At 40.1% G+C, this 22,654-nt stretch overlaps 1 protein-coding gene across 11 annotated transcripts; it reads left to right on the top strand.

The window, feature by feature from the left end:
• The first annotated feature begins 1,188 nt into the window (after positions 1–1,188).
• Positions 1,189–20,748, top strand: im:7142016. 11 transcript variants are annotated; one of them, XM_073943759.1, is made up of 11 exons: positions 1,189–1,431; positions 7,043–7,360; positions 7,446–7,556; positions 7,650–7,769; positions 7,881–7,937; positions 8,560–8,646; positions 8,770–8,838; positions 9,378–9,461; positions 9,752–9,780; positions 19,875–19,933; positions 20,137–20,748. In XM_073943759.1, exons 1-11 carry the CDS (start codon positions 1,377–1,379, stop codon positions 20,147–20,149), a joined length of 1,002 nt encoding a protein of 333 aa, XP_073799860.1. In that variant the 5' UTR covers positions 1,189–1,376; the 3' UTR covers positions 20,150–20,748. The 11 variants fall into 11 exon arrangements, 8 of the variants coding, with proteins under 8 accessions (XP_073799860.1, XP_073799859.1, XP_073799862.1 ...); XM_073943758.1 differs by having other exon boundaries at positions 9,375–9,461; XR_012400673.1 differs by lacking the exon at positions 7,881–7,937 and adding an exon at positions 16,235–16,336 and having other exon boundaries at positions 7,452–7,769; positions 9,375–9,461.
• The last annotated feature ends 1,906 nt before the right edge of the window (positions 20,749–22,654 follow it).

Below are 22,654 nucleotides of genomic sequence, written 5' to 3'. Positions count from 1 at the left end.
ATGGATTTGAATGGGAATATTGGGGCTTTTGATCATGTTTGGGAGGATTTTTGGACACATTCTTCATTGGTGTTTGAGTAAACTAATCTCCTCAGGCTCTTCACTGGACGTCTTGATGAAGGATTATTGATCAACTCAACTGGACAATCAGGTCAGTTCTGTTGCTTTAGTTGATGACTGTGTGTGTGTGTGTGTGTGTGTGTGTGTGTGTGTGTGTGTGTGTGTGTGTGCGTGTGTGTGTGTGTGTGTGTGTGTGTGTGTGTGTGTGTGTGTGTGTGCAGATCTGGCTGTGGTGAGTGTGTTTCTCAGTCTGACCGCTAGATGTCAGTGAAGCCGCGCTGAAGTCTCGATGAGGACTGAGATTAAACAGCAAACTCAGCATTTCCTCCCTCATTTAGACAATCCTGCAGAAATAAACACATTTCAGCCTTTACTCTTGCTTTATTGTTGGACTGGTGAATTTACAGCACTTTTATTCTGGTTTCACGGCTCAATTTCTGCAATATCAGAGAGTTTTTAAAGCTATCGGCCTATTGGAGACAGTGAAAGTCAGGGAATTTCAGTCATGGAGAATAGTTTATTGTTTATTTGTCAGTTTCAGTTTGCATTTAAAAGACATTTATAGCTTTATTGTTGAGCAAATCTGCTGTGTCGAGGGTATTTTCAGCTCCATTATTGATTTGATGCTCATCAACTGGCAGTCACTGGAGTCAAATGCAGACACTGAACCTGTTAACTAAGGCTAAATATTCACTAAACCAGAGTTAATGTGTGTTTACCATGCTCAGCTGTGCTAACCCCTGATTAACTGTGCTTTTACAACACCAAACATAGTTTTACCATGGTATTTGTAGTAAAACTGTGCTGATAAAATGAGTCAATGTGGCAGAAAAACCTGCTTAGTGAAATGGACTATTAATAAAAGCTGGTGAATTGTTGTTATCAGTGAGTCTCAAACACACTCAGAAGAGCTGAAGAGTCTTAATGGAGCCTTTGTTATTATCGAGTGTCTCATCGTCATGTCTGCTCTTGAATCAGTGTTTTCAGCCTCTCATATCTTGGAGGAAATTTGCAGAGAGAACCACGCCCCCTTTGATACGCTAGAGTCACTAGACACGCCCCTCTCTGCTGATTGGCTGAAGTGTGTTTTGGGACACTGTGGTCAAAAGTGTTTGGTGAAAGTCGCTCAGAGCATCTTTAATGATCAACAGAAACACACAGTTGTCCACTATAAACTGGTGTAGTGTCAGGAAGACAAAGAGTGAGGCTGATCTGAGAGGAAGCTGCAGAAGCACAGGAAGAGCTGCTGCTGTTTAAACAAGAGCTCAACATATATATATATATATAAAGCAGAAGACGAGTGTCAGACACACAGAATGGCTGATAGGAGTCCTCTGTTTCTGCTGCTCATCTTCTGGACACTCAGCACAGGTAAACACTGTTGCATTTACTCTGATGGACATTTACATTCACTCTTAGTCTGGACACTGCACACTGCCTTTCTCTAGTACAGACTTTAATCTGCTTTATTGATTAAGAGCAAGTGTTTGATCTGTATTGATCAAGTCCTTTATTATTGATAGTGTACAGCACATCCTTTATTATTCCTGACTGCAGTGTGGCTTAATATAATGCAGAACAGGTTCATGTCAGGTGTGTGTGTGTGTGTGTGTGTGTGTGTGTGTGTGTGTGTGTGTGTGTGTGTGTGTGTGTGTGTGTGTGTGTGTGTGTGTGAACAGTTCTCTGATGCAGGAGAATCTTCATTCTGCTGCTGCTGCATTAGGACAGGGGAATCCTCTGATTCAGTGTGATGATTTCTGTTCTCCAATGCTTGATCATTTCAGTCATTACAGGCTTCTGATGTGCTGGAAATTATTGAAAATGCTGGAAATTTTATCAAGTGTCTTAAAGGTTTGAGAAGTGCTCACATTTCTTTAGGTAAAGTGATTAAAACCTCAATTGATTTGCTGTCATACTATGTTTTCCTACTAAATAGGTAATAGGTAACTAGTTAAATAAAATAAATAATTTTACTTCTGTTTAAAGTGTAAACTCTGGACTCTGTGCATGTGTCTGTAGTGTGGTCTGTCTGTCTGTCTGTTTTGTACCTGCACTCTTTGAGATGAAAATAAATATAAATTTATGATGTGAGATTAAGCTTTAACCCTTTGTGTTGTTGGGTGGTTTTGATCCACTCTGGCCTGATTTTTTGATAATTTGGCCACAATTTTCTGTGTTCAGCAAATGGAATGTTTAAATTCAATCCTTAATTTCCTTCAGCTTAGTCCCTTTATTTAACAGGGGTATTTTATCAACTTATCCAACATATGTTTTACGCAGCGGATGCCCTTCCAGCTGCAACCCTGGGGTCTGTTCTTCGTACGTGGATTACTCAGTTAGCTGGATTTGGATATTGACGATTTGACATGATCCAGGATCGTTTTGTTCTTCAAAGCTGATCTGAGAGTTGTTGTCATAGCAACAGTTCTGCTAGCTCAAACCTGATTGGGAGCAGGTTCAATTCATATAAACAGGATTAGATCGGCTCAGTTCAGGCAAATATAGATAGTATGTACCGAATTCTGATATTTTCTTACAGTAGTAGTTATATATACTTGGGAAAATAGTAAATATTTTTTTAAACTATATATATATATATATATATATATATATATATATATATATATATATATATATAAAGTTATAGTTATTAATAAAATAAATAAAGTTATATATATTAATGAAACGTATGCAATCTGCACTCTCGAAATGAAAGTACAAAGACTGCCACCTGCTGGTGCACAGAGAAAACTTATTGATATGAACTTTTAGATCGATTTAGTGCAAATTGTGTATAATAGAAATGCAGAATATGTGACTTTTTTTAAAGCAATAATACATTTATGCAGTATTAAACATGTTTTGATAGTTATTATGCCAGTGATTTGATGCTTTACAAAAGTTGCAGACGCCTTTACCAATATCAAAATGCTTTTGTAAACAATCGGTTTTTCTTTACACCGATTAAAAAACAGCTACTATAATAAAGAAAATATTTTCTAAATGTAGAACTAAATACACTGATATGCATTGAAATACATGATGAATACACTTGACACATGAAAGAGTAAAGCCTGCAGCTCACAACACATGTGTTAGGTTATTGCGTGTCATATTTAACAAACTGTTTACTGCTAATTTGATGTAATTTTGCTCACATGGATAATTGAATATTAATCAGATGATGTCATTACGCTGCTGTGCCGTCAGCCAATCGCTGCATTGCTGATCATGATTTCGAGGATCGATAGATCTGTCCTTCACAACACACGCAGCGATCTCAGATCAGTTCATCCAGACATTCTGATCTGATTCACGAACTCGTTTGAAGAACCAAATTAGCCAGAGATCAGTTATCAAGATGAACAGATCCAGGATCTGCCAAATCATTTAAGTGAGGTACAAAGAACGGAACCCTGTACTGGGAAACATACATACTAATTAATTCTCTCTCTCGGCTTACATTGACTAGTTGACCGATCGACTACTTCAACCACTAGTCGACGCTCTCAGAAGCAATCGACTACTCGAGCGTGCATTTACCATAAATGACATCAAAACGACAAACGTACCCAACAAACATCACAATCCAAGGTTAAAGCTTCCAGCTACAACTGAGGATTTAATTCAAGATCATTTACATTATCAACATTAACACCACAGGGAATCCTCTTGAATGTTACATGGTCTCCGCTAAATTAATTCTTCCGTGGCGGGCACCACACCAAAAAACATTACAGCTTCCCATTCAGAACATTCAGTCGTGTTTTTTAATAGCTGGTTATAATCGCACCTGAATAATAACAGTGCAAACTTTACTGTGTGTGCGTAATTTGTTTAACCCTTAAAGGTCACGTGCTGACTGACTGACAGGTGTGAGATGCGTGAGGCCAGCAAACACGACAGCTTTCAGTTAGATTAACAGTTTCCATAAGTATACTTTATAGCAGGGGTTCTCAACTGCTTTGTCCATGGGACCCACATTTTTACATGCTCATCAAGTCGCGACCCAAATTTTTAGGAATTATAATATGATTTTAGGAATTATAATTAATTTGTATTTAATTGTTAACAAACACAACTAGTGACAGATAAATTATGAGAAAATCACCAAGACTTACAAATAAACTATATTTTACTGCAGTCATTTAACAAAATGTATCAAATTATAGAAATATTACAGAGTAAAAGCACCAAATACTGTAAACAGTGGTTAGTGTAAGGAAAAGTACAGTTATCATTAACTAAACTAAACTGTTTGTAAAACATTAACACTGATCTGGCTGAACTGAACAGAAACCAGCAAACTGAAGTAAAATTATTAAAATAATCATAACCATTTAATAATAATCAGCAGTTATTTGCAGTTCTGCTGTTGTTTGGGCTTTCTTGGCCTTTGCTACACGGTAAGATGTGCTTGTTTTCAACATGAATATGTTCGGCACTTTTGTGAAGCCCTCAGCTATTGGAGTCGTGTAATGTCATTAAAATACATTCATTTAGTTGCTCAAGCGTAAAACGAGACAAAAAAAGCCGTTTACTCGCACGCGCCCGTCAGAATCGGCAGACTAGCGCAGAAGCTCCATTAAATATTCTGGGGTAAAATAAATGTTCATATTATAAAGACATGGCGAGGGGAAATGTAATGTAATGCAGTGCTTCTTGTACAATCTGAGACACACTTTATATCAGATATCACTCAGCTAGTGGAGCTGATTTTTAAAGAAAACAGACCTTAAACGCGCTGGTTTTTGCATTGCATTTCGCCAAAAGCGCCATAAAAGTCCCATTAGCATGCTTCGGCATGCGCATTTCAAAATAAAAGTCCGATATAAGCAAATAAGTTAAATATCAAACTTTTGTTGTTTTTTTGATCACACACTCCGCGACCCACTGAAAATGTTCCCGCGACGAGAAACACTGCTTTATAGTATCTACTGCTCTGCATATTATGATTTTATCTTAATAATTTTGCGTGCAAGCAAAGAGATTGAAATAACGCCATAGGTGTTTAGTAGATCTGTATAAAAAAGCTTGCCGCCACAGCTGGAAAAAATCCTATAGGAAACACAGAGCAATGTAATGAACATCAGTTTCCAATACTATCCAAGCTAGCGAAATCATTTCTTGCTGTCCCTGCCACCAGCACACAAAGTGAAAGACATTTTCTTTGGCCAGCAACACTGTAGAGCAACCTGCATCCCTCTCACGTGGATGCGCTTGTATTTCTAAATGTAAACCAGCGATCCATGAGCTTGACCAAAGCCTGACTAGAGGATAAGAGCGGGGATGACTTGTGTTCTGTATAAAGCCAGATGAAGTAAGATTCTATCCTTTATTTTTGTCGAAAATATATTTGACAGGGTAAATATAAAATTATTAAATTGCAAGATGGGCTTTTTTAGTCGTAGTTGCGTTGCTGTTTTTTTTTTTCTATGACTTTTAAATAGTAGGCTAAATACATTTTCTCATACAATATGTCAACATGTTAACATTTCATGCAGTCATTTGCTATTTTACTGTGTCTGCGCATTTTTTATTTATTATTTTAACAAATATTTTTCCATTTATTTAAATAATGTATTTATAATTTTTTCATTTATTATTTAATCTGTTTGGCTGTATAGACTATTGTCGCTTGTTGAACTATTTATTTTCTGAACCAAAATTATTTTCATTCTTGTCATCACTGCTGGAAACTTTAATATTAGAGTTATTTTTTTTTTAAATGTTGTATGACAGACTATTAATTGCGCGCAGATGATCGTTTGCGTAATTCAGGCCGGTTGAAGTATTTATATTCGTTCATTTTGTTATTTTAGTAACTGTTCAACGTAGCAGAAATTAAATGATTGAATGAGAATTAGCCTAGCTCAGAATAATTTTATTAATCTTTAATTAGTTTTATGAATACTGCGTTATGAATATGAGTTTTCAGGACGCATTTTAGGTTTCAGGTGGGGCTACTTTTGCTTTCTATAGCCTACATTAAATGTATAATTAAAATGCAATAATTAGCCAAACTTTTTTCGTTTGAATTATAAATATTTAATTTAAGTATTTTCAATTTCAACTTTTTATTTATGCATTATTTATTAATTTAGGATATTTGTTTTTTTATTTTTTTTGCGGGTCAGCTGTATTGTTGACAAACTATTTTTATCTTTCCGAACTGGTTTAACAATTAAGTTTCACTTAGTTCTTATTACGGCTGAAAAATATTAAAGTTACTTTAATAACTTAAAGTATTACAGGATGAACATGAGTTTGCTTCACATATAGTGCAAGCTTATGACGCAGATGTTAAATGACAATGTTGTGTGCAGCTTTTTATTTTTATATTACTCTGTAACATAAAGTAGTATAATGTTTTGACAATTTATGTTAGCTATGAAATCAAAGCCTTCGGCTATGAATTAATAAAACATATTGAAAAGGATTTCTTTGTGTCTTTTTAACTAGAAGCTCGAACCACGGGTAGTCGAGTAACTCGAGTATTGTTTTGAAACTGTGTTTGGACTGTGGGGGAAACCGAAGCACCCGGAGGAAACCCACACTAACACAAAGAGAACATGCAAACTCCACACAGAATGGTTATCTGCTGTCATGCCTTTACTATCAATTAATGTGATTATAATGGAAGTCAATGGAGCAAACAACCACCAACATCACCAAAGGGGAATCAGTCTGAACGGCACACAAGGGTTAAAGACACATTTAAGGTTTGAGCAAATTATAAATAAGTAAGCAAATGACAGTAATTCATGTGGGCTTGGGGCAAACATGACATTCAAATTTATTATTTGAATACTACACTATAAAGTAATATAATAAACTGCATGTAAAAAAATTAGTTTGTCATACTTGTGCTGGTAATTTTTGAAAATGCATCTGGAATGAGCTTAAAAATGCTTATATTTGACATTTGTTAAAGGTGTAAGATTCCTGTTGCTATTAATTTATGGCTAAATGTGCGTTTCAGGTGTGTTTGGAGCAGGAGATACTCACGTGTTCAGCAGATCTGGAGAAACTGTTCATCTGCCCTGTACAAATACTGTTCAGCACTGCAGACCATCAGAAACTGACTGGATCTACAGCAGTTATAGACGGGCAGCAGCAGATGAACTGATTTATTTAGGGGAAAAGCATATAATCTCAGAGAGACTGAATCTGGGCTCTGACTGCTCTCTGACCATCAGTAGAGTCACAACAGAAGATGCTGGACGTTACATCTGCCAACAGTGGAGAGGAGACCAGAAACAAGGACCTGATTCACATGTGTATCTGCATGTTGTTGCTGGTAATTTCCTCCTCATGTGTTCAGTTTAATCAGGGCTGAATTCTGTGTTTCAGCTCATGATTAGTGATTTGTGTCTTCTGTTCAGTTTCAGTCTCATCATCATCATCATCATCATCATCATCATCTGATATTGGTCCGGGTCTCTCTCTGACTCTCTCCTGTCGGCTATTCATATATTTTGGATTCTTCTGTGATGGTTTGTTAAGTTCTCAGCATCTTCATCTGTCCTGGGTGAATGAGGCTGGTGTTGATCTGAACACAGACTCCAGATATCAGATCTCTTCTACAGGCTGTATCATCAGTCTGTCTACAACACTCATCAGTGAAGATGAAGATAAACAGTGGAGATGTGGAGTCTATCAGAGAAATCAACTGAAGACCTCAGACACGTTTACTGTCCACTATTCAGGTCAGAGATGCATCCTTTATTCCTTTTAAAATCTTTTTCCAAAATGGTCAAGTCATGAAAGTTTAGTGGAGTGTGATTGAGCTGAATAAACATTTCTATTGTCTTTTACAGCTCCAGATCCTATAGCAGATCCTCTGCCCGCCCCTGTTGCAAATCCGCTCGCGACAAGTACACACTCAGGCCCTGTTTACACTAATAGGTCTTAGTTTTTAAATGGCATTTTAGAACGACAACGATCCACATCCACTGTGGTGTGTAGCATTTCTGAGCAGCCCTCCTTCCTTACTACTGCTGAAAACGCACATCACATAACCACACACACTCATTCACACACACATTCACACACAGACACAGATGCACACACAGTCTTGCGCTTGAGACAGCAGGTCCAGGCAGTCAGAGGGTCAGTAGACCGCTTCAATCTTTTACTTTTACACTTGTACTTGGTCATTTTAGCAAACACCTCAGATCACTGCCTATTCACGAGTCCCGCAGAAAAAGTGATTGACAGGTGGTCATTATGCGTGTAACCTGCCTTTATTCATTAACTGTATGATTTGTTTATGGGTAAAACAGAGACCATGCAGGTCAGGTAGTGTAAACGGTAGGCTACAAATAATTAATGCATTATGAATTAATCAATTATTCATAGTCGAAAATCGAATCAAACCGTGACTTTAGAATCGAAAATGTAATCGAATGGAGGATTTGTAGGATCGAGACACAATTATCAATTATTAAACTGATGTTCTGCTACTGTATGATTCATATTCACCTTCATCTTTCACAGCTAAATCTAAAACAACAACAACAACAGCTGCGACACCAGACCACAACACAAACCCGGAAACAGAAAAACCCAGAGCAGCTTCACCAGGTCTGAACACTGAGCAGTGTTTATCTCACATCACTGCATTACAGTGTTCAATACTGGACATAACTAGTTCAGCTGTGATGTTCAACAGTGTTATTCATCTGAACTATCCTTCATCTGTTACAGCTGGAGCTCAAACAACAGCAGCAGAGACTCCAGACCACAACACAACCAGTCCAGAATCTTCATCAGCAGGTTCATCTTCAGTGATTTTCCATCAGTGTTTTCTGTGTCTCTCTAATTCAGCTTATGACAAAACAATAATGATAAAGCAGATCTGAGGATGACACTAACAGGAAGATTTGTGAATGTAAATGCTCAGAGCTCTGATCATGTGTGACAGTTGTTTTGGTCAGTAATTGTGTTGCTCTGGAAATATTAACTCATTGTGTGTGATAATGTCAGTATTCACCTTATTCTTTGCAGCCATTTTAATCTTTTGGCTCAAGACGTCTGGTCTTATTCACTTTCATTCATATTTAGATGTTAAAAGCGGCTGCTTGATGTTGCAAACTGATATTTTCTTATTTTCTTATTCTGCTTGGTCTGTATGGTCATGAACACACTTGTTTGTAGAGCGAGTAGTTTGACCGTTTTCTGCTGTTTATTATTCCTAGTCATTTCTCCCATATAGGCAGCTGAATCAGAAGTTCTAAAACAATCGCTGAAACAGGCGCACTTATACATTGAAGTGTGTGTTCAGTGCTGTGTTTAACTCCTCTTTCTCTCAGCAGTGAGTGTGATTGTTGCTGTCGTCGCTGTGTTTGCTCTTCTGTTTTCTGCTTTTATTGTCAGGCTGATTCACAACAGATTAGCTGGTGAGTTTCAGCATTATTAATATTATACAACACAAACTCTCTTATAGCAGAGAAATGTGACGTCAACAAAGGCCTGAAACTAAAGACTACAGTTTGAGATGATCCTCATATTCAGCAGAAATGCTCTCCAGACACTTCACTTATCACTGAAAGATAAACATCTGTTTTCTACAGCTGCAATATAATAATTATATGTAATGATTTAGAACTGTGCTATAGTGAAGTGTATTGTGTTTATTTCAGTGTGTTGTTAATGTTTCCTCATCAATGTCTGTAAATCTGTTTTTCAGATGATGAAGAAGAGGACTGTGACTTTTCTGTGAGTATGATCATATCAGATCAAGGGTTTATTAAATAGTTTTCAATACACCTTATGATGGACAGAGATATATTTTCAGCATATTGCTAGCAAGATTACTGTTGTTAGTGTCACAGTCACCAAGTTGAGTGTCCACCAGACACACTAGAGAGCACTCTGCACATCACATCTGCCACTGAACCAGACTACACATCCCAGAATCCTCAGCACCACACACAGCTGCAGATCATTTTCACTTTCAAGCATGTCTTTGCTCAATCTTCTTTCACTGTAGTGTACAATTCCTGGTGTTCCCTTGTTCCTGTTCTTGCCTGTTCTTCTTTTTGAAAGTGTTTTGTTGTATTTTTGAGTGTTTGCTGCCTGTTTTGACCTTTGCCTGTTCTTTGAGTTTTGTTTGTGGATTACCCCTTTTGTTACTGGTGTTGACCCTGCCTGTTTCAGAATCAGACAGAGCTTTATTGTCAGGCATGATCACACATACGAGAAACTTGTTTTGGTGACAGGGCTTTTACAGTGCAACAGAACGAACCCTTCGCTAAGCCCCGCCTTCCTTAGTTACTGTTGCTACGCCTGTCAAGCTTTGCCAGGGATATAATTAGTCATTTTTTGCGAACAGTTGAGATATTCGAGAAAGCCAGGCAAAAAAGGACTGCAGTATGCATTACAGGGGTATATTCACCACATAATAGGCAACCGATTAGAGAATAAATCAATCAAAATTGAAGCTAGCTTAGCCTAGCTGCCTCATACGCTAACCATTCAACAGTATAGCTCATGCTCAGCAGGAGATTGAAAATTAACAGTAATAATAATAACAAATTAAATCACAATTTCTTTATTTTTAGCCAAAAAGCCTGATAGATTAATTGTTGTGCAATGAATTATAGCGTTACCAACTGACGAGGAAACACGCTTGACAGTGCCTTTACATAGTTCTTTCATAGAAAGAGCAGCCAGAAAGGGGAAACTGATGGATTTGTGATGAATATTTGCATTATTGACCCATAACAATGTACTGTAAGTTACCCATTACTGTCAGCATGTTTGTGTGCTCTTTATAAATGACTGAAAAAAACATCTGGGGGTAAAGTATATTGATCGCAAGTGCTCAGTTTGTGATCATATCTCGGTTTTGTTCTGTTGATTTGTAATTTCAAATATTTGTGGCTTGAAACAGATGGAGATATGAAGTTCAGCAATGTTAGCAACAGATTCGCAGACTCGTATTTTCCGGATCAATAACTCATGTCAAGTTACTAACGTTATGGCGAAGGCTTAAACAGAGCATTACTCCTAATATTGAGCGAAAAAAAGGAATAAGACAGCTGTGAAACATAACCAGCTTTGTGTTTTTGTAGGAAACACAGTTTAGATCTGTTTCAAGAGTTCACAATTAGCTGATTATTGATAATAAAGCTTGTTTGGCATGCTGTCCCGGGAGAGAGCCCTGAGCTTATAAGATCCTCGAGCCCTGGGCTTCCTCCCATTGCAAGACGAAAGGGGAGTTTGAGCACGGGTAGATCTCGATGACTCCCCCTCTTGCTTGTTGTTGCTAAGTGTCCGATATGGATGCTGAAAGGTTTACTCAGAGTTTAGCTAAAGTATTTGGATTAATTGTTTAGAGTGCTTGGTTTTGAACTGTGGGAGGAAACCGGAGGACCAGGGGAAAACCCACGCGACCACGGGGAGAGCGAGCAAACTCCGCACAGAAATTGCATCTGGTTTGGAAAGGAATTAAACCAGGGGCATTCTTTCTGTGAGGCAACAGCGCTAATCTCTGGCCACCGTGACGCCTGTTTGAAAAGATGGAAAGTAGGGTTGAGTGGGGGGGTTTCTTCAAGACGAAGATATTGAGATGAGAAAAGTCTGGTTATTTATAGTAAGTTAAGGATCATCTGATAGGATAATCAGTCATTAGCTAAAGTTGGAACAGCTGTGAACAATCATAAGCACGTGATCCTCTCGAAATTTGTTCATAAATAAACTTCACTTCAAGAGTTCACACTTAGCTGATGATTGATAATAAAGCTAGTTTGGCGTGCTGTCCCGGGAGAGAACCCTGAGCTTATAAGATCCTCGAGCTCTGGGCTCCCTCCCGTTGCAAGGCGAGAGGAGAGTTTGAGCTCAGGTAGATCTCGATGACTCCCCAAAAAAGCCTTTTGCGCACGGGACAGCAGCCGCGTATTGAAGAAACCCCCTAAGAGGCATAAGACAATGCTATATCCGGCTGCTGGATATAACTATGTGGAAGGAGATAGAGGAGAGGTGCTCTTGCTAGAGTAGAGTTTTGAAAGCGACTCCGGGGGAGTCTAGACAGTGGCGTGGGAGGGGCTGGGAGTGACTCCTGCGGTAGTCGAGACTCTGGGGGACTCCTGCGGGAGCCAGAGTCGAGGTGGGCGGGGTTTCCATGGGAGTCGGGAAAGGTTTTTGGGCGGTGTTGACTCTGGCGGAAAAGGGGGTGTGAGTTAGAGGGGGGGTAGGAACTCCCGTGGAGTTGAAGCTAGGGGGACTTCGTGGGAGTCTGAAATAGGGGAGTGAGGGCCTATGCGGAAGGAAGAAAAGGATAGTGGATGACTCAACACTAGAAGAAAAAAAGAACTCAACGCTGTGAAAGGAGGGGGAGAGGGGGAAAAGTGGGAGTAAAAGGTTTGGGGGGGGGAGGTAGCAGAAGCACTCGGCACTGTAATAAAGAAGGGGCGCATAAATGCCGAAAGGGAGATAGAAAGAGGGACGGAGGAACTCAACGTCAGAAAGAAGAAAAGTTAGAAGAGTTTTTTTTTTGTTTTTGTTTTTTTTCCTCTAGTGGCCGGGGAGGGGAAGTCATTGACTCCTGCGGGAGTTGAAGCTTAGGGTAACTCCTGCGGGAGTTAGAGCTGCGGGGGTGATACTCTTGCTGGAGTCTGGGAGAATGGGGGGGTGGTGAAGACTCTAGCGAGAGGTGGCCGTGGCATGATTCCTGCGGGAATCGAAGCTCGTTTTAGTCACTCCTGCGGGAGTTAGAGCTGGGGAATGATGTCCTATGGAAAAGAGAGAGAGTAGCGGAGGAACTCGACGCTAGAAGAAAGACAGTATTGTGACTGAACTGGTCGCTAAAATGAAAAAGAGAAAAGAATCGGAGGAACTTGCGCTGAAAAGATAAGCAGGGGGGGAGAGATGGGAATCGGAAAAGGGGATCAGAAAAAGGGGGGACGGAGAGCGGAATCACTCAACACTGAAAGTAGAAAAAGAAGGGGCTAATAAATGCCGGAAGAGAGATAGAAAGAGGGGCTGAGGATCTTGAGGCCGGAAAAGGTAAAGGGGTGGGGGGCCGTGAGACCCCTGCGGGGGTCGAAGCTCAGGGCGATCCCTGCGGGGATCAGAGCTATGGGGTGGGGCAGGGTCTAGCAAGAAATGAGAGGAAGGAGGGGGCGGTGAGGGCTCTTGCTAGCGAGTGGCTGCTAAGGGTTGGGCTGGGGATGGGCTTGGCAGGACCCCTGCGGGGGTAGAGGTTGAGAGTAACTCCAGAGAGTTGGAGTGGAGGAGGGCAGGGAATGAGGGGGAAGTGGAGTGTAGCTTGAGAATATGAAAGGTAGCTAAGAGGATACTTAGAGAGAAAATAGGAGGAAATGGCAGAGTCGTGCTCGTGCCCTTGAACTCCGGTGGTTGGGTGTCAGCTGGAGAGGGTCAGCTGGGCTTGCTTGAGATGGTAGTGGCTGAGGCAGATGTATGATTTAAAAGCTTCGGAAGACCATCATCCGGGGATCTGAATCTGCCGTTGGGACAACCCATGGTGGGCTGCTGTGGTGGCTGCCCCAATTCTGAATGAGTGGCTGGAGAATAGTTTTGGGGGGAATCCTGAGGCGGAGTACTTCTTTTAGGTGTTTTTGAAACAAAAACGTGTAACTGGAGGGTTAGCGTCATCAGTAAAGAGGGGAGCAAGAGAGTTGGGCTCTTAGGTTCTCCTAAAGTGTAAAGGCTAAAAAGGGGTTGGAAAGCGCAATAAGTCAAAATGTAAATGTGATGCCCCCTCCGGATCTGGTCTGTTTTGCTTTGCTTGACAAAGAATGAAAGAGTTTCTTTTTCGTCAAGTCAGATCAGATACGGTGGGGTGGATGGAGGGGTTAAAGTTAAATGTTATGGTTAATTCAGAACATCTTAGGATGCCAAAAAGCCAGGGTGTACATAGCATCAAGGGTGCGGACTGTGTGTGTGGAAAGGTATCCTTAGCGTAGTGTGATAAAGCGGGTGGCTTTGGGCAATATCATTTCTGGATAGTGTGGGACTGGTGTTGGATGGGGATCCGCCTCTGGAGCCAATCGCCAAAACTTCTGTAAGAGAAATGAGACAGAGTCAGCAATTGGTTTTGTAACCTGATACATGTTCAGCAACTGAACAAAACTGTTTATTGGCTGTAGTCCAAGTTTAGCGCCTTAATGGCATGAGAACGCCCCTTAATGATGCATTGGACAGCCGCTTCAGTGTCGCAGTGTAAGAGGATGCTAGATGCAGCATTTGGAGCATTTTGAGCATTTGGGGGGGCCATAGTGAAGTGAACCCGCGCCCTTGGTAAAATCCCCCGAAACCAACTGAAGGGGCTCAATAAGGAAATCAGATCAGATATGGTGGGGTTGATTGAGAGATTTAAGTTTAAGGTTAGTTCAGAACCTCTCAAAATCCAAAAAGGCTAGTGTGAACATGGCAGGTTTGGACCGTGTGAGTGGAATGTATCCTTTGTGAAGAGTGAGAATGTATTTGGAACGGATGGGGAGTGTAATAGGTTGGATGGGGTCAGCTTCTGGAGCCGGCAGTCGTGATCTCTGAAATTGAAAAACAAACAGAATTAGAAATCAAATCTTTACAACATAATACAAGTATGGTAGACATGAAATTGTTTTGGCTGATATCCATACGAGACATCTTAATAAGGGCATGGATGACTGTAAATGGAAGCGCTTTTGTTAATGCATGGCCTGATAGCTTCGTTGACACGATGTGCAAGGATGGTAGGGGTGGGTGTTCGTCCCCCCACGGCATGGCAGATGGATGGAGAGCTGAAGATATGGGGTGCGGCTTGTCTGGTAGTCCTGGAAAACTGGTACCTCTTGAAGACTGAGCAGGTGAAGTGATAGTGAAGTGGAGTTTAAACTTTTATTTATAACAGTCAAGTGGGAATTTGATTCTTTGCCGTTTTCACATCTGACTTACTTGCTATATGATCTTATATATGACACTTGTATATCAACACGAGTCGCTTGTGTATTACAATTGGACTTCTGTGCTTGATGGCATAATGTTTTCCAATAGCTGGCTAATATTTACTGGTTGGGAAATAATCTTTTCAGAAGTTAAAGGGCTATTAAATTTTTTATTTTTATTTTTTATTAATTAATTCATTTTGATAATTTCATTTTGAATTAATTAATTTATTTATTATTATTTTATTTATTTATTTATTTTTTGTTATTATAATAATTTTTTTTTATTATTATTATTTAAAATTATTATTTTTTTTTTATTCTAAGTGGACTACACACACACACACACACACACACACACACACAAAACGAGGGCAATACAGTGCACTCGGTGAGCAAGGGATCCCTTTAGATTCATTTACACGCATGGGTCTTGTTCATGAAATTTGCTTAAATTAAGCATTCTAAATAGGGCTGTCAAATGATTAAAGTTTTTTTATCAGAATAATCAGATTTTTAGTGGATTAATCAGGATTAATTACTATTTGCAACTACACCTGAATCCAAACCATTTTTTTATGCATACCAAGTGATAAAAAATAGGACACAGATATATAATTTTCATATCACGTCTGTTTATTAACTCAGCCAAATAATGGTGGTTTAAATCAAGCTGAAACAAACTACACACCATAATATTTGTATTTGCAATGTCCCACCGCTTACTCTTTGGCATTCCTCTTAACCAGGACGTACAATTTTCAGTATTCAATTGAACAGAAAGTAGTAAATGTAGTCAAATAATAACAGCGGCCTACCACATTTATATCATTCACAATTTGAGTCATCTGTTATGTTTTTGTGTGGAATAAATGTTTTCAATAAAACTTTTAAATCAAACCAAAAGAACAATCCTTTTATCTTACCTCCATTCTTTAATCCAGTTGTTCAAGGAAGCCTAACTATAACATGTTGCACTGAAACTGGTCTTTTTGTTCGCACACCTTTCAAATCTACTGAGCTTTATCATCTTTCAGCCAGTTGCTGAGGCAAACTAACTTGTTCACATTTTCCGAAAGTAAAGCTGACCTTTTCTTGTTTACAATGTGACCTGCAACTGAGAAAAGTTGTTCACATGGAACAGTGGTTGCAGGAGTGGCTAGATAATTTTTCAGCTAGTGATACCAGCTTCTCATGGACTCCTGAATGAGATGCCCACCACCTCAAGGGGCTGTCCTCCAATTTAATAGTGGGCTCTGCTCTGTACCTGTGTATGGCAGGTTGAACCTCATCATCTTCTGATTCTGAATCCGAGCCCATTTGCAGAAGGCTGACTTTCTTCCTGGGTGGCCCATCATCATGTGCCTGTGAAGACTTTCTGGGTGAGTGTTGTTGCAGCATCCCTTCAAGTGTGGTCCACATCTCTTCCCTGTCTGTCTTGGCCGGCATTTCAAGTCTTTGAAACGAGGATCCAATACTGTAGCAATCTGGAGCCATGTATAGTTGAGCTGTTCTTGACGGGATGTTAGGTCCTCCTTGAACTTGGTCTTAAATCTCAGCACATATGCAGGGTCCTCATCACAGACTTCCATCTTGAGATGCAAGTGGCAGAGAGAAAATAGTACCACAGAACAGGAGACATAGGCCTCCCCACCCAGAAGCTCAGTTATATACCTACACACACACAGAGACAAACACGCACTCTCACACACACACACACACACAGAGAGGGAGAGAGTAATATTAGAACAGAGGTTAGCAACATATACATATTAGTATTATTATTATTATGCACTGAGGCAGTTTGTTGCTGAGTGTAACGTGGCTGGGATGAGAATCAGCACCTCCAAGTCTGAGGCCATGGTGCTCCACCAGAAAAAGGTGGTTTGCCATCTCCAGGTTGGAGGAAAGTCCTTACCCCAGGTGGAGGAGTTTAAGTATCTTGGGGTTTTGTTCACGAGTGAGGGAAGAATGGAGCGGGAGATTGACAGGCGGATTGGTGAAGCGGCAGCTGTAATGTGGTCAATGTACCGGTCCGTTGTGGTGTAGAAGGAGCTGAGCTGAAAGCCAAAGCTCTCGATTTACCGGTCAATCTACATTCCTACTCTCACCAAAGGACAAGATCTCGAATACAAGTGGCCAAAATGAGTCTTCTTTCACAGGTTTGCAGGGCGCACTCTTTTGGATAGAATGAGGAGCTCTGACACCCGGGAGGAGCTCGGAGTAGAGCTGCTGCTCCTCTACATGGAGAGGAGTCAGCTGAGGTGGCTCGGGCATCTGTTTCGGATGCCTCATGGACGCTTGCCTAAGGAGGTGTTCCAGGCATGTCCTACCGGGAGGCGGCCTTGGGGAAGACCCAGGACACACTGGAGGGACTATGTCTCTCGGCTGGCCTGGGAACGCCTCTGGATCCCCCCGGAGGAGCTGGAGGAAGTGTCTGGGGGTAGGGAAGTCTGGGGTTCTCTCCTAAGACTGCTGCCCCCGCGACCTGGCCCCAGAAAAGTGGCAGAAGATGAATGAATGAATGAATGAATGAATGAATGAATGAATGCATATTTTTATTAAAATAATCTAAATAAAGTTATTTGATAGGCTACAGACTGATTTAACTGCATGGCTCTAGAAGTGTCTTCAGCCTCTGCAGTTTATCCCATTCTGCTGTGGTCGGCAAAACGAGTTTGTGCTCCTGATTGTCCTGGGCTGCGATGACAGCCTCTTTATTGCAGCTCAAGCGCTTGACCATTTCCAGCGTCGAATTTCAACATGTTGGAAAATCCTGGACCAATGAATCTTCCTTCTTTCCCAGGCTGACTTGTTGTGCTTGAAGCTTCGCAGCATTTGTGGGCTGTGGTTAAAATGACCAAAAACTTTGCAAGCATTGACAAGCATACGCAAAGCCGCTGTCAGCAAGACTCACTGTGACACATCTCTGTAGCATGTGAGCGACACAGTTCATGTGTTCATAGCCTGTAAGTCAAATTGCAGCAACCATGTTGCGTGCACTGTCAGTCCCAATGGTTGTTGTTTTTCCCTCGATGTCCCACTTACGTGCAACAGACAGGAACTGTTCTTTACAAGCCTCCGCAAAATGACGCTCCTCAGTTTTTAATATAGTCACTGCAGTAGACTTCAGTTCCCACTTGTCACTGATGTAATGTGCAGTTACTCCAAGGTAATTGTTGTTACTCACTGATGTCCAATGGTCTCCTGTCAGGGCGATATAATTTACTTGAGCCAAGACCTCTTTCCTTTTTTCTTTTTCGCTTTCATAGAGCCCGTGGATTTTCATCGTAACTTTGGCCCTTGATGGTGGCTTATAGGATGAGTCTTGAGACACCACTTGGAAAACATCCATGAAACCCGAGTCTTCTACAATGCTAATGGGTGTACAGTCCTTTGCAATCAATTTTGCTATTGTGTCGATCAAATTATCTGAGGTTGATTTTGATAATGGCCTGCAAAATTTCAGCGTGGTCTGGTGCAAATCACCTGCTGAACTTGACGACCCAGCAAACGCATGTGTGGCGTTGACATGGTACTTCAAGCTTGAACAGCTCCAGTGAATTTAAAACTCCTTGTTACAAATCTTGCAAAAAACCTTGAACTTGTCAACTGTACCATCAGCTTTCTTTTTATATTTGAATCTGTCCATAGGCCCATCATACTTACATTGCTCCATCTTACCTCTAGCTCCCTAATTAATTCGTCACACTGCGCATGCGTGAAATGTGTTAAATAAATAACGCAAATAACAGCAAAAATAATGTATGTTGTTAAAGCTTTATTTTTGACAGTCGAGTTAAAAGCCGAGCAGAAGTCAACAAACAAGATCCTCACATAGGTCCCTGGTCTGTCTAGGTGTTGCAGAGCATAATGCAGTCCCATATTGACTGCATCATCCACAGACCTGTTTACTCTGTAGGCAAACTGAAGAGAGTCCAGTGAGGGTTCAGTGATGTCCTTCAGGTGGGCCAGCACCAGTTTTTCAAAAGACTTCATGACCACGGATGTCAGCGCCACCGATCTGTAGTCATTTAGTCCTGTAAGTTTGGGTTTCTTGGGGACGGGGATGATGGTGGAGTGTTTGAGGCAGGAGGGCACTTCACACAGCTCCAGTGATCTGTTGAAGATCAGGGTGAAGATGGGGGGCAGCTGGTCAGCATAGGATTTTAAACAGGCTGGTGTTATAAAGTATGGGCCTGGTGCTTTTTTCCTCTTCTGCTTTTGGAAACCTGGTGCACATCATCTTCACTGAACTAAAGTGCAGGTATGGAGAAGACGGGGGAAGGGTGGAGGTGGCCACCGAGTCACCTGGTCCCTACCAGACACACTGAACTGGACTACACATTGAATCCCAGAATCTACCCAGAATCCTCAGCACCTCACACCTAAGATTCATCAACTTTAATCACACACACAGCTTGTTCCTGTTCTTGCTGTTCTTGTTTTTTTTTTATTGGACTGTGTTTTGTTGGATTATTTTGAGTGTGTGCTGTCTGCCCTGACCCTTGCCTGTTCTTTGGGTTTTGATTAGTTTATTACCCCTTTTGCTACTGTTTTGCTCCTAGTGTTAACCCTACCTGTATGATCATCCTTTAAATAAATAAAGCTGCGCTTGGAACTTTTACCTCTGTCTATACACCCCTCATTACAGTTAGCATGATTCATGTTGGTAGTGTGTTTCTTCTGTGTTTTATGTCATATTTTAGTTTGTCAACACTATTTAACATGTTTCCAGTATGCTTTAGCATGTGGTCAACATCTGTTTGGAAGTTGATAACATGTTGTTGTTGTTGTTGTTGTTGTTAGCCCATTGCTAAGACTAAGTTTCTAATATGTTTTGCATATTTGATCATATTAGCATGTTTCTCAAGTTGTTGATCACGTCTCATATCGTGTCTCGTGTGTTGTTCTGTTTAGCTGCTGACGTCTGTGGTGTTTTCAGAGACTCCAGCAGAACACATGTGGAAGAGAATGAAGTGAGTAGATCTGATCTCCTTCACTGTCTGTTCATCAGTGTCCACCGACTGAAGGAGATTTAGACATCTTTACCCTCAAATCACACACTTCACCAACCGTCTGAATAAAGCTCATTTCCACACACATTAATCTTTATATATTTGACTGTCATTACAGCAGTGTGTACATACATGACAGAAACTCTTCATATCTTCATTTACAGATATTCAGTCTAGAAGTCAGAGCTATTATGGAAAAACTCAACACTGAAGTGCAGATGTTTGCCGCTTTCAGAGATTTTATGTATGCTATCATTTGTTTTTTTACTTGGTTTCATTTAGTTAATTGTAAATTATGTGGTTCGTTGTTCGCTCCAAGCCCTCCCATGACCGTCCACCCCCACCAATTTGTCATGTCATAGTTATAAAGGTTTAATGACCTGTTTAATGAACATTTTAAGTGTTATTGAATCTTGTTTCTAGCCAGCGCTGCTGTGTTTATTTGTGGGCGTTTATGAGTTCAGGCGTCTGTCTTCATTATTAGTGTTGAAAAATTATTATTATTATTAGATGGAAAATTCTGCATTGTGTTTTTCCATACGGATTATTAAGCCAGACAATGTTTGCTTTCAAAAAGAGTTTGCTTATTTAAAAGTGCTCATTTCAGGCTTTATATAGGAATGTCTCATGTCTGAGGTAAATTTTGACTGAGATTGAGCTGTTTTTTTTAAGCATCTGCCAGTCATGTTGACAGAAGACATTGAAAGAGAAAGCCTTTTCTGTCTGTAATTATGAATACATACAAATAAAAAAATAAACTCTATACAGTTTTCAAATTTGTGTTATTTTTGTCAATACAATCAAAAATGACTGTGAAAATTAAGAAGTTTAACCTCCTTCTATGGATTATGAGATAAAACAACCCCATTGTGATTTGTCTACCTCATGGGCTTAACTTTAAATTATCAAGCTCTCCATAAAAAAATAAATAAATAAATAAAATAATAATAAATAAATAAATAAATACATACAGTACATACATACATGCATACATAGAGTAGGCAGAGCGGCCTTGTAAATTATTGCATCCAGATAGTTTACATGACGAAGGGCCTTAAACAGGCACATAAGAGACATAAACATGAGCCTTGTGTTTTAAAGGCAATGGTGGAGGCGTTGGTACAATATATAGTAATAGTTTTATAGTCACTCAGCGATCTGGCTTCAAATACAATGTCTATGAAGCAATAGTGTTGTATGTTCAGTGTACAATGTCAACAAAACATTTCAATCTAAATGTATATGGGCAACTGTATATAAGCCTCCAGGGCACGATGCAGACTTTACAGAAGAATTAGCTGATTTCTTATCTGAAATGGTTCTGGCCACAGATAAAGTTTTAATTGTTGGCGATTTTAATATTCATATAGATAATGAACAAGATGCTTGAAGTCTGTTCTTCCTAGACATACTAGCCTCTGTTGGAGGGAAACAGCATGTCTCAGGGCCTACTCATCGACATAATCATAGCTTAGACCTGATATTATCACATGGTATGAATATTGATCATGCTGAAGTTGTGCAGCAGAGTGATGACATCTCAGATCTCTGTTTAATCTCTTGTTTATTATGCATTAATAGGTCGACAAATACCATCTACTATTTATAAATATGGTGAACGATTACCGCTAGCACTAAAGATTACTTTGTCAGTGATCTACCTGATCTTTCTCATTTCCACAGTGTTCCAGATATCCCAGAAGAGCTTGACACTGCAACTGAAACTATTAACTCTGTCCTTTTTAGCACATTAGACACAGTTGCTCTTTAACATTTCAAAAAGATTAGGGGAAAATCTGACACCATGGCACATATAAATGTATGATGTGTGTGTGTGTGTGTGTGTGTGTGTGTGTGTGTGTGTGTGTGTGTGTGTGTGTGTGTGTGTGTGTGTGTGTGAGTGTGTGTGTACATATTTCTTTGTTTTGCCTGTAGAAAAAGTAAACTTGACTTTAGAAAAGCTTTAAAGTCTTTTAAGATCTGCTTATTTAAACTCCAGTATCAGAAAACAAACCCAGTTTTAGGCTCGTGTGATCAGAGGACAATCTGACTAAAGATAAAGCATCAGTAAGTGTTTCTCAACACCACTTTAATGAGTTTATAAACTTCCTTTCATGGAGGATTGATGATATCAGAGATAAATTAAGCATGATGAATCTGTCTGCTAAACCAGTGTGGTCAAACTAACTGAGTTCCCACAGTCACAGAACAACAGGTGTAAACCTCAAGAGTGAGATCACTGACCTGAAACACCAGAACTGATGCTGTTCCCAGACTCTGTCCATCCGTCTCTCTGTCTGTCTGTCTGTCTGTCTGTCTGTCCATCCGTCTCTCTGTCTGTCTGTCAGAATTATTTATTTCTGTCAGTTTTGCCTTTATTATGACAGTATTTGGACACATCTCTCTGCATTAGCGAACACATAAAACACAAACACAGAACTGTTGAAGTCTAAATCCTCTAAATGAATGTTAGGCTGCATTAATGCCAGGAGCTCTTCCCAAAAACACATTATAATTTGAATGGCATCTGCCCTTATGTTAGTGTGTTTCTCCTCATCCTCCATCTCTATATTACTGGATTAGGCTGTATCCTGAGCAGATGCTGTGGTGGTGATGGAGTTTGGCCAGAGGTGAACTGAAGCCCAACTGAGTCTGGATTCTCTTGAGGCTTTTTCCTTCACT

Source organism: Danio rerio, chromosome 3 (genome assembly GCF_049306965.1).
Source record: "Danio rerio strain Tuebingen ecotype United States chromosome 3, GRCz12tu, whole genome shotgun sequence".
NCBI classification, from domain to species: Eukaryota; Metazoa; Chordata; class Actinopteri; order Cypriniformes; family Danionidae; genus Danio; species Danio rerio.
This window is presented reverse-complemented; position numbering and strand designations above follow the sequence as displayed.

Excerpts from the sequence above, each read along its gene's own strand:
- im:7142016 (XM_073943754.1), top strand. The coding sequence starts at position 1,377 with ATGGCTGATAGGAGTCCTCTGTTTCTGCTGCTCATCTTCTGGACACTC. Across the intron at positions 8,647-8,769 it reads ACCCAGAGCAGCTTCACCAG|CTGGAGCTCAAACAACAGCA; the intron begins GTCTGAACACTG and ends CATCTGTTACAG. Across the intron at positions 8,839-9,374 it reads TCCAGAATCTTCATCAGCAG|CAGTGAGTGTGATTGTTGCT; the intron begins GTTCATCTTCAG and ends TCTTTCTCTCAG.